The 12,960-nt window shown below is 36.4% G+C and overlaps 1 protein-coding gene across 3 annotated transcripts in view; it reads left to right on the forward strand.

Annotated features, from left to right (window-relative positions):
* The window catches only part of FAT3 (FAT atypical cadherin 3), a 679,936-nt gene that overhangs the window by 558,591 nt on the left and 108,385 nt on the right, over positions 1 to 12,960 (forward strand). For all 3 annotated transcript variants that reach the window (XM_032167143.2, XM_032761586.2, XM_058446444.1), the window contains exons 8-9: positions 8,223 to 8,498; positions 11,052 to 11,262. In XM_032167143.2, coding sequence (XP_032023034.1) covers positions 8,223 to 8,498; positions 11,052 to 11,262 — 487 coding nt within the window. The remainder of the gene's footprint in view (positions 1 to 8,222; positions 8,499 to 11,051; positions 11,263 to 12,960) is intronic.

Consider the following 12,960-nt stretch of genomic DNA (forward strand, 5'->3'; position numbering starts at 1 on the left):
GAGACTCAGTTTCTTCAGCATAATGAGAATAAAACTTTACATGACTCATAAATTGTAAGACAAAATAAGCTATTACGAGAAGATTCTTGGAATCTGTGATATCCTAGACACATACAGGCTTTATTAATGTTTATTTCTCAACTTAAAATTAGCTGTAAAATATGTGTATGGCTATTATTGTTATTTATGAAAGACAGCAGAGACAGCCATGTCCAAATTATAATCTAAAAGTTACATTGATTTGATTCAGGGACTCATGTGATTTTGTGGTTTTAATGTTTTTCTTATTCAAGTAATCCTTTAGATTTATAAAGACAGGAAGGCCAGGCACGGTGGCTCACACATGAATCCCAACAGTTTGGGAGGCTGAGACGGGAGGATCACTTGAGGCCAGGAATTCAATACTAGCCTGAATAACACAGTGAGAACTTATTTCTGCAATACTACTACTACTACTAATAATAATAATAATAATAATTTTTTAATTAGCTAGATGTGGTGGTCACGTGCATCTACAGTTTCAGCTACTCAAGTGGCTGAGGCAGAAGGATCACTTGAGCCCAAAGGTTCAAGGTTATAGTAAGCTATGATCATGCCCTGAGACCCTGTCTCTAAAAATATTAAAAGGCTGGGCACAGGGGTCATGCTTATAATCCCAACACTTTGGGAGGTCAAGGCAAGAGGATTGCTTGAGCCCGGGTATTCAAGACCAGCCCAGTATTTACAAAAAATAAAAAAAACAGACAGGTATGGTGGCACACACCTATAGTCCCAGCTACTTGGATGGCAGGATGATCCCCTGAGCCTGGGAGGTCGAGGCTGCAGTGAGCCATGATCATACCACTACACTCCAAAGACCGTGTCTCAAAAATTAATTAAAATAAAATTTAAATGATAGGAAAATCAGCTTGTATCTGTATGCTCCACAGCCAAACTTGAGATTAAAAAATCTCTTTCAGATAATCTCCAAAATTCTAAAGCCTCACAAAAGCAATTAATGAAATTAGCCAGTCTTTCTGCCAAATGACCTGCATGTATTGGGGCTGGGAGGGCTGTGACCTGAATTCCTAAGGTTAGTCTTGACCTTCAATGGTTTGAGGATTTCATTCTTCCTCTGTCATCTCTAACTGCTGTGTTTGGAGTTTCTAATTGGCCTGCTTCCTTAAAAAGTAGGTTTTTACCTTGAAGATGTGGACTTTATTTTATGGCTTCCCTTCATCTTGAACCTACTTAAAAGTAGAGAAGAAACAAATCACTTTTGCTAAAGTTGCTCTATGATTCCCTAGAACAACAGACTCCCAGAGGGCATCTCCCTCATCAGGGTTTTTCTTTCAACTCCTTTTGTGTCATCTGCCTCTTGGCAGTGAAAAAGGCAGTGGCTGGCCAGGTGTGATGGCTCACGCCTGTAATCCCAACACTTTGGGAGGCCAAGGTGGGTGGATCACGAGGTCTGGAGTTCGAGACCAGCCTGGCCAACATAGTGAAACCCCTTCTCTACTAAAAATACAAAAATTAGCTGGGTGTGGTGGAATGCGCCTGTAGTTCCAGCTACTTGGGAGGCTGAGGTGAGAGAATCACTTGAACTTGGGAGGCAGAGGTTGCAGTAAGCCAAGACCATGCCATTGCACTCCAGCCTAGGTGACAGAGCAAGACTGCATCTCAAAAAAAAAAAAAAAAAAAAGGCAGTGGCCTACACTTCCCTTGTGTATTTAGATTAGGAAAATGCTGAAACAACTACAAATGTATATAGATAAAATAAGGCAGCAAGCCAAATCTTAAAATATAAGACTTTCTTTTTTAATTAAAAAAAAAAAGGATACAGCAAGGTGTGGCAGCTCATGCCTGTAATCCCAACAGTTTGGGAGGCCAAGGTGGAAGGATCACTTGAGGTCAGGAGTTTGAGACCAGCCTGGGTAACATAGCGAGAACTCATCTCTACAAAACAAAAAATTAGCCGGGCCTGGTGGTGCACTCCGATTGTCCCAGCTACTTGGGAGGCTGAGGTGTGAATCTGAAACTGGAGTGAGCCATGATTGTGCCACTGCACTCCAGCCTAGGAGACAGAGGAAAACCCTGTCTCATAAAATAATAATAATAAAATTTTACTGTATTTAATAGATCTGGGCTTAACAACTTATGAGGAGATCAATTTTCGAAAATAGATTCTAATTTTAAAAGGACCAGGGATCTTTATATTTAAAATAACCTCATAATGAATGTTCGTGAAAAGAGAACGGAATCAGTTATCTATTTTGCAAATTAGGATTTCTCTATAACAAAGTACATAATATTTGTACACATTGTATGCATAAATGTTACATGCATTTACCTTTAATGTGTGTGTAAGTTAATGCACACGGAAATGATAGGATGGGGTGAATACAGAATTAGTTCTGTAATACCTGGGGTTGAGTCTGGCCTTGACATCAGGACTTTAGGCATATCTTTTAACTTCTCTAATTCTCATTTACCCCACTGGTAAACCAGAAATAATAAAGTCTAGGAAATTAATGTGATACAGATTTATAAACTGTAAAACAAGTACAAGCTGATGTGATTTTTCTACTTATGCATTCAAAAACAAAACTTACAAGCTTGAGGAGAATACAAGGGGCTTCACCCTTGAAATCACAACTATAGAATGTTTTAAATACAGTTTTGAAATGCCAGCAGAGGCAGAAGAGAATTTCAGTAATTTAGGACTTAATTGGTTCTAATAAAAGACAGTGCCTTCACCCTACAGCTTGCCCCATGGACACTTTATACCATGAGCCTTTGTGAAGCAGAGCTTGGCATCTACCCAGACTTAGCTTAGAAGAGCCTGCAAAACCCAAAGTGTTTGTGGTGGGCAGCATTGAAACCAGCTCTGAAGAGACTTCCTATATTCGGGTTTCCTTCTGCTTTGATTTCATTGTACTTCTTTAGGCATTTCAATTACCATTTTGAACACAACATCTTTGAGAGTTACTTTGCTTTGTTTGTTAGTTCGGGAACTCACAAATGGCCCCGACTGTGGGAAATAAAAAGTAAATGAGGAGAAGGAAGTCTTTTACAGAGAAACACTTGTTCTGACTGTAGATTAGGCTTAAGACAAAGCAAGCAAAAAGAGGCAAGCTTTTCAAGAGCACATCAACTTTGAAACTTCATGAAGGTCAGGGCAGGCTTGCTGGCCGGAAAGGCTTTTTCCTCCCATTAATATAACTGAACACAAATATTTTAGCATCTTGACTAAGGTTAACTTGAACTTTCTGAATGAAAGAATTGGCATTCAAAGAATCTAGTATGGTTCTGCAAATACCGTGGAGATAAGAACAATACCTAAAATTTTACTGGCACACTTTTTAACCCTTTTTCTACCACAAACTACTACGGGGCAAAGCTTGTCCCATGTCCAGCTGACTCTGAATGGCAAGTTATCCCAGCATAGACGTGGTAGCACCACCGCTTGTCTTTCCCTCAAAAAAGGCATATTTGTACCAAAGTGAGTGATAGTGCAGCTATTTATGCAGATAGCCATAATCTGGTTGCTTTTATTTTTAAAAGTAAATAATGTTCTGGAATACAGCCAAACATTATCATAATATTTAATGGAGAATAACTAGAGGATTTTTTCTATTAGTCAGGAATCAGACAGGGGTATCACTGTATTCACTACTATTTACTGTCATGCTGTAATAGCCAATGCAATTAGACAAGATAAACCAGTTTGTGTCATAAAGAAAAAGGTAAAACTATCTCTGTTTGTGTGTAGTATAATTATATATCTGAAAAACTCAAAAGACTGAAAGGAAAAACTTCTATAAGTGATAGGAAAATAACAGGTTAAAAATTTAACATACAAAAATCAATAGCTTACATATATATAACCAAAAAAAAATGAAATATATATTGGAAAAGAAGACTCTATTTAGGGTAGTACATATATAAACCTTAAAAAGTGTTCAAAACCTATTTAAGGAAAACTAAATGTTCCCAGAAAAGTTAAACAGTAGATTGAACAAATGAAAAAAATACAAACCATATTCTTGGATAGGAAGACTACATTAGAAAGAAGTCAGTTTTCCTTTATTAACCTGTCCTTATAGCATAATTGCAATTAAAAATACTATCCAGTTTCTATCAGGTGCTATACAGGTTTATTAAGAAGAACAAGCGAGAATAGCAAGGCAAACCATGAGAAAGAAGAAAAAGAGAGCCTAGCCTTTCCAAACATTAAAATGTGCTAAAAAGCCTCTGTAATTAAAACATGTTGGTACTGTTACATGAGAAGTCAGATAAACCAATGGAACAGAATAGAAAATCCAGAAATATGCTAACTGCATGTGTAAATATAGAGTACAATAAAGGTGGCTTCTGAAATCAGTGGGAAGTGATGGTCTTCTAAAGAGTGGCATTGAGAAAAATGGAGAGCCATATGGAAAATAATCGCAGTATGCCAGGAAAAATTCCAACTCGATTAGCGATGTAAATGAAAGAAAAGAAAACATACAAATGCATGTTTTAAAATAAATGTGTTCATTTGTAACCTGAAAGCTCAAAAAATATTCTAAACTGTGAATTAACATACAGAAACAATAAGGAAAAAGATTGATATATTCACTTTTGCATGGCAAAAAAAAAAAAACACCATAAGCAAAATAAAAATACATGACAAAATTGAAAGCACATTTGCAATTTATATCACCAAACTTCCAAAAATAAAGAATGAGAGGCCATCTAGCCCATAGAAGAATGAGATGAGATACAAATAATTTAACAAAAGAAGAAATGCAAATGGATCTTAAATATATGAAAAGTTTCTCCAGCCTCACTCAAAAATAAGAGAAAGGTAAATTAAAACTATACTGAAATGCTGTTTCTCATCTATCAGATTGGCAAAAAATCTAGAAGTCTTACTACATATTATGTTGGCAAGGTTGTGAGAAACAAACATTCTTATGTATTATTATGGGAATGCAAAATGATAAAACCTTTGAGCGGGGAAATATGGAAACATATATAATAATAAAACTATATAAGCACCTGTACTTCGATCCAACCATCCCAATTCTAGAACCCAAATATATGCTAGCAAAAAATATTTTTAAAATGGGCACAAGGCTCTTCCTTGCACGCTCTTTCTAAGAACAAAAATTGGAGACATCTTAAATGAACACCAGTAGAAAACTAGTTGAATTAACTGATTCATCTACTCACTGGAAGAGTATCTCTGTACTTCTGTGGCATTATCTTCAGGATATAATGCAGGGTTTCTCCACAGCAACACTACTGACATTTTGGGTCAGATAATTCTTTGTTGCAGGAGCTGTCCTGTGCATTGTAGGATGTTTAGCAGCATCCCTGGCCTGTACCTACTGGATGTCAGTAACAGCGCTCCTCCAAGTGTGACAACCAAAAATGCCTCCAGACACTACTAAATGTCCCCTGGAAGACAAAACCCTCCCCAGTTGAGAACTGATGTTAATGTTATGTTAACTGTAACTGTAATGTTAAATAGCATGGCAGGGAAGAGTGTATATAGTATGTTTATATTAACAAAATGTTTGATGAGTAAACCATACATTTTTTTAAAGTTATCTGTAGGAGAAGGGAATAGAGTGTAGGGGGAAGGTATATAAGCTGAACTGCTTTGAATATATCTCTTTTGTAAATTTGACTTTGGTACCTTTATATATAATATTAAATTAAATATTTAAAAAGCAAGTCTAAAATTTGAACACAAATGGAAACAAATGATGTTAGATCCGTATCTAGTTGGTGGCACATCTACACAGAGAAGAACTATTCTAAGTGACTTTAAACACACTGGTTTGACTATATATTCCTAGTTGGATAAATTCCTGGTTATTCTTGCTTGTTCTTCTTAAACCTGTATAGCACCTGATAGAAAGTAGATAGTATTTTTAATTGCAATTATGCTATAATAATTGCAATTATTTATCCAACTAGGAATAAATTATAATTTATTTTATTATAATTCTAATAATATAAATATATAATTATAAAATAAACAAAAAGAACTACAAAATAATATTAAAATTGTTTTTAATGATCATAATTATAATATAAGAATGTTGGAATTATTCTGAGATTTTTGTGTGTGTGGTTCAAATAAAGCAATGAATAATTTTGATGATGTCATTAAGCATGAGAAATTTCAGCATGAGAAAAAGGAGATACAAATGTAAAAATAATGAGATTAAGTAAAAACCTTGATGCTCTAATTTTGAATAGGAAGTAGCAATATGAACTCGTGCAATATTTATTTTTAAAAAACCACAAACCTTTCCTGACTCTGTCCAGTGAATAAAGCTGAAACATAATAGCCAGTCCAGTAGCAATAAGTATTCCTAGCAGTGGATCATGGTCTCTAAATTCTAACTAAAAAGAAAATAAGCCATTTTAGAGAGATGGATAATGGGAAAATGTACAAGATAACACTGGAAAAAATTACTGGTAGCAATTATGAGAAAGCAAGGAAGCTATCAAAGAATACTAGAGTTATGTCAAAAGATGTCAAGAACTAACTGCAAGAGGCTCCTACAGGCCAAGGTAAGGCTATTTATCATCATTAATATAATAACTGCAATGGAGAGAAATAAATCAGATGTGATTAAATTCATGAGTTCATAATAATGTTTGAAAAAGAGTACCTCATTGGTCACTTTGGGAGGAGCTAAGGAACCAACTCACTATTTCAAAAGAATAAAGGGAAAGAATTATTTATCCTACCTTTCCTATATGAAATGTACTTCACAGTAACCAAATAGTTGAGAAGTTTCTTTTTAGAGAACTATTCCAGCTAATAAATGAGGAAGAAAATAATAGAATTAGAACATTATCAATCTGAAATTTTTAATGAATTATCTGTATAATGATTGCCAGTGTCTGCTAATATCACAGAACAAGAGCGAGAACCAGATATTATGTATCTCCAGATGGAAGTACACTAAATCACTCATGAAGGATTTTTGTCAAAAAAAAAAGAAACAGAAAAAAGGAAATTGAATCTTAGCAAGCCTTTTAAATCAAACAATTTATAAGAAATACAGAGTACAGAGGGACATGTAAAACAAAACCACAAGGATGCTATGAGCAAAATTCAGACTGTGGAAACTAAAGAGAAAATGGCTCAGTTTCTTCAATAACACCATAAAAATTGCAGGGAAATATTAAGAGAAGAGTTTGAAGGAGAACCTATAAATTAAAATATAATTAACCCATTTATGGATGTATCAACCAAATGCAATGTTTGGACCTTATTTGCATATCTTGATTAAAAGAAATTATGAATATATATATGTATATATGTGATAAACAAAACATACTTTAAAACAATTAGAGAAGTATGAACACCAAATGGGCTGTTTGATGATATTAAGGAACTACTCTTTTCTCTGTTTAGGTGCAGCAATGTTATTGTGTGTGTTTGTGTTTATTCTAAGAGTCCTGACTTTTAAAGATGCATACTGAAATTACATGATGGGTGGGATTTGCTTTAAAATAACATGTAGGAATAGGCAGGGATGAGTGGGAGTATGATGAAACCAGATTAGCAATCGATTATTATTAAAGCTGAGTGATACATACTTGAGTGTTCATTACACTATTTTATATTTGAAAATTTACATAACAAAATGCTTTATGAAAGAAAACAATTAGAAAACTTATTGGGAAACTTCGTACCTTAGCTATCATTACTGCCACCTTCTTTGCTGGACCCCTCCTATCAGGACAACCACAGTGCGTGGACACTGCCATTGGGAAGCTGTGACTGCTCTGAGTCCACCTCATTGGCTCCTTTGCCTCTTCCGTGCTCCTTTTCCCATTCTGTCACTGCCTCCACAGAAGTCCACCAAGAGAAACACATAATAAGAACTTAAGATAATGGCAACTTAACAAACTAAGGTCACCTTGTGATCATATACATTGTGCATCAAAGAATTCCACAGAATTATCACCTTCAAGTGGCTGTCTCAGCTGTTCAATTAATAGTGAGAATATTGATCAGCTCATAGTTTATGTTCCTGCTAATATAAACTACTGGTTTATTGTCAACCTCTAATTACAGAATGTTTTTATAAGAGCTTCCTCTGTGTTGCAAGAGCTACTAGAAGCTAGGATCCCAGGATGTGGAAGGGGGGAAAAAGAGGGAGGGCATACTTTTATTAGCAATGAACAAATTGGCATTAGTCATCATTCTTGTCTTCTTTTAACTATAGGTATTTATCAAAGTGCTGGATAATAATGATAATGGCCCAGAATTCTCTCAGCCAAATTACGATGTGACAATTTCCGAGGATGTGCTTCCAGACACGGAGATCCTGCAGATTGAAGCCACAGATAGAGATGAGAAGCACAAGCTGAGCTACACTGTCCATAGCAGCATCGACTCCATCAGCATGAGAAAATTCCGGATTGACCCTAGCACTGGCGTGCTCTATACTGCCGAGAGGCTGGACCATGAGGCCCAGGACAAGCACATTCTCAACATAATGGTAGGACCAAAATCCTAATTTGCACTCCTACAGAACCACTGACTGTTCAGGCCACACACATTAGCCTTCAGAAGTATAAGGCCCCTAAATTTTATAAGTAGTTGTAAATTTAGTCTTTTCACAGAGAGATTGCATTCATTTTTGCCTTTTTATTTCAATGAAGAATTACTGTTGTTAGATAGCAACTCTGTATTTTTGCCAAACTAAAATATTAGATAAGTTCTGCAGCAGTGGTTGCTCAGTAAATGCTCCAAACAGACTGACTTGAGAGGGAAAGAACAGGTCATGTTCCCAGGCTCTGGGGTTGGTTTGCACCCAGAAGATTTCATAGAAAAATTGAAAAGACATTCCTTAAGAAGTTAATCACAAGGGTAATCATTTACTCAGCCTATGCAATGCTCAGTCCGTGGAAGGATTTAGAAAACCAGTTTATTACTTATTGTACTGGCATTGGACCTAGTAGTAAATACTGGCACACAAAAGAGATCTCAATACATGCTCAAGCCTACAGAGAGTATAAATCTGAGTTTGTGTTCATGGGGCCTCCAAATTATGTAGGAGATATTGCTTTACTTTTAACGTAGTGTTTAGCTAGTTCACATAATTGGGAAGTAGAGATGAATAAGAACATCCTTGATTAATTTATGGCCTGAAGTCTATCCCTTCAACCACCCAAGAATCCCCGCGGCATTGCACAGCCACTTCCTGTCAGAACCCCCACTGTGTTCCTTTGAGACCAGGTAGAAGGACAGACTTAATCTTCTGCACTGATTGGCTTTAAAATACTACACTAAGACAGTACAAATTCCTAAGCAGCTGAAAGTAATGTTCCACTAAGTGCTACTTTTCTTTCATAAGACTAGAAACCTTCCCCAACAAGAGGAAGCTTGAGTGTCATGCACTTAGCTATGGTTTCCAGCTAAGACTCCAGGAAACAGATGGGGTTACTTATAGAGGTCTTCCAGTCATCACTCTGGCCCTTCATTCATTCATTTAACATATATTTCTCTACCACCTACTGTGCACCAAACTTTCTTCTAGGCACTGAAGATACAAAAAAGACAAAGTTCCTGCACCCTAGGAGCTTACACTAAATTGGAACTGACCTAGATTTCAACAATCCCCAAATAAAGAGTTCAGCTTGGTCCTTGGCTATGGCAGACCAGTCTGCAGACAGGGAAATTCAGCATATTCACTGGGCTAATTCTGCGTGTGTTTTCTCCAAGGGCAGAAACCTTGTGCTAGTGACTAACTCCATTCTCATGACTCTTTAAGTCATTTCTGTTCATTCTTTCTTTAACAAACTCAGAAATCCGTTTGGTCACTCTCTACCATTTATCACTTACATAATTGAATATTTACAGCAAACAAGTGCTTTACACTGCCTTTCTCCTAGCTAAACCATTTTAGTCATTTTGCTTATTCCTCCTAGGTACTGTTTCTGAAAACCCCTTTCTCTTTGTTGGCTCTTCTCGGTATATTTTCTAATTTCTTCACATCTCTCTGCAGGTATGGAGTTTAAAATTGAAAAAGCCAAGAGCACATATTTGATTAGTGCTACATCAAATGATAGCAAAACCTTGTGGTTAAAGAAATGATTATTTTCAAGCTTCTGCCATACGCAAACTAAAGGAAACTTTAAAACTGCCAAGCAAGGTTTTTTGGTGAAATCAGAAAGGAGGTGCTTCAGCACTTTGAAGAAAATGACAAATGGTTGTGTAAAGTGTGACATTTTATTTAACATTTCTCTAAGTAAGAAATGAAGATTTGATTCATCTTCCCAATGGTCAGGGTTCTCTCAGCTCTAGGCTTTTGTATATATTGGCTTTTTTGCCTGAAAATGCCACACACTACTACCACCACCATTTTACCACTCCTACTTGTTCTTGTTACCTTTTTCAGGAAGCTAAATGCTAGGTTAGTTTCTTCTCACTATTCTGCGAGCACCTTTAGTGCATCCCATGAGAATACTTAGCCCTGAGCATTATACCTATCTGTTTACTTGTTTGTATTCCCACTTGACTCTAAACTTCTTGAGGGCAGGAACTGTATCAAATTCACTGCTGAACCACCAGAGCAAAGCCAGGGACTTGAACAGATAGGTGACAATAAATGTTTGTTGAATGGATGAATGGAAATGCCTACATTGTGTTCATTAATTCCAGTCTTTAATTGCCCCTGCAGAGGAGCCTCTATCCACTATTCCGTTATCAGCTGTGTACACAAAGAAGGGGGAGGCCACTATATGGGGAGAGCCAGAGCACAGTGCTGTGTCTGTGATATCAAGGCATCTGTTCTATACACAGACTGAGCACAGACCACAGGCCAGACATTAGGCTGAGCAGTAAAGGTGTTGTAACCCCTGCTCGCTATTTGCTCACAATGTTTCCTCACTTGATTATACTACCATTTATTAGCACCTACTAGAAGCCTGGAACTGGGTCCAAGCACTTTGCGTGCATTATTTCATTTTGTTTTCACTCCAGACATAGCCATGTGAGTTATTTGCAATTTAAGATTTGAGTCCCACCACTTCTTGTATTTTGCCTAAAGGTCAGAGATCAGGAGTTTCCTTATCGAAGAAACTTGGCCCGAGTCATTGTGAATGTGGAGGATGCTAATGATCACAGTCCTTATTTTACCAACCCACTGTATGAAGCGTCTGTGTTTGAATCTGCTGCTCTGGGATCAGCTGTTCTGCAAGTGACGGCTCTGGACAAAGACAAAGGAGAAAATGCAGAACTCATATATACCATAGAAGCAGGTGAGAGCTGTTGCACTGCACAGATTTCAGCATAATGCAAGGCATTCACCCCTCAGTAGTATTTATTACCATGTAAAATTCAGATCATCAACAATGGAACATCTCTAAATGAACTTTTTTGGCCAAGCCGCTGCCCTATTTGGGAGATGATGGTGGATAACGTTCTTGACGTTTCAGTAATAGGTTTTCCATCATTAATAGCAAGGAAAGTTTCCTTTGTTGTGTTTGATCTTGGATTTTTCTAGGATAGAGAAGAGAAAATAAATACGTAATAAATTTAGTGGCTTTTACCTGTGGGCCAACAAGCCAGGGCCTCAGACTAAAATAACAAAAGCCGCAGATCATCTGAGGCCTATCAGGGTGTTCTGTGAATTGAATCTTAACAAGCCTTTGTTTACTTGTGAATAGGTGGTCTGTGGGCTTCAGGAATTCCTTCACCCTCACAGTTAGCACAAATTCACATCATTGGAGGCAACCTGAGTAGCAGAGTAGATGGTAGATATGGAGTCTGAACTACTTGCTGAACCTGACAAATAAATACGGGTTCTTGCTTTGTTAAATTTGAGATGTTTTAAAATTAATTTTAACATCTATAAGGTAAGATCATAGTTTACTGATGGTTTGAAGACTGGTAGCTAGAAAGCTTTTATGACTGAGAGATGAATGGCTAAGCAAGAAATAACCTAAAAATGACAAATATCCTTTATCTGCTCTATGTTCTCCTCCCCATTCCATCTTTTTTGAATATTCAAGCCACTTATTTTCAAAATGTTCTGCAACTTATGTCTGTCGTGAATAATGCCAAATGCAATATACTTTCATGCCAGGGATGGAAAGGCTTCTCTCCCTTCATTTAAATGTAGAGCATTTTTGAGAGGAGTTGAATTAAAATATGAATGCTAGAATGACAGTTTTGGACTAGAAATTTTAGAAAAAGAAAAGCCAACAACCTTCTAAAAAAAAAAAAGTTCTTGCATTGAATGATAACTTAAAACTATTTCTTGTATTAGGCACCCACATTTTACATGGGTCTGTGCTAAGCTCTACTTAAAAAAAGAAAAAGACATGAGTTCATAATAGCAAAGTTTCCGGAGAGAATTTACCTATTTTTTTTCTAGATTTCCATGGAATTTCCTTTCAATCTAAAGCCTGACCAGTATTTTTTTAGAAATGCTATTTTACATCTTTTATTTATCACAGGACATTTTTATTACTTAATTATATAATCTTTGTTCTTTGGGTTCAACAAATAATATAAGGAAACTTTTCCAAAAAATGAATATTTAAATCACATCCCAGAAAATGTCACCTAACCCAACAACTCTTTTTATTCTTTCTATGGTTTTTTCCAATGTTGTGTTTTTTTCTTTTCCCTGTATTCATTCGTGCATATACATTGTTTCATGTCACTGTAATTATTTAGATATAGGGTTTTATTTCTACTTTTCTTACCATGTTCTAAACATTTGCTGTGTGTCTCTACCTGCTTTTTGTATTTGTCATTAAGCCTGCTACTTATATTCCTTTTAGATAGCCAGATAGTGTTTCAACCAGTTTGGAGTTTCTTAAGGAGTAATTTAACTTACCGTCCAACCGAAAAGACTGCTCTGCTTATCTTTTGACCTCTACAGACTACAGTATGGTGCCCAGTCATTTCTTTAACTGACTGAAACAAGACAGAACAGTTATTTCCTTAAA

This window comes from Hylobates moloch, unplaced genomic scaffold (genome assembly GCF_009828535.3).
Source record: "Hylobates moloch isolate HMO894 unplaced genomic scaffold, HMol_V3 SCAFFOLD_11, whole genome shotgun sequence".
NCBI classification, from domain to species: Eukaryota; Metazoa; Chordata; class Mammalia; order Primates; family Hylobatidae; genus Hylobates; species Hylobates moloch.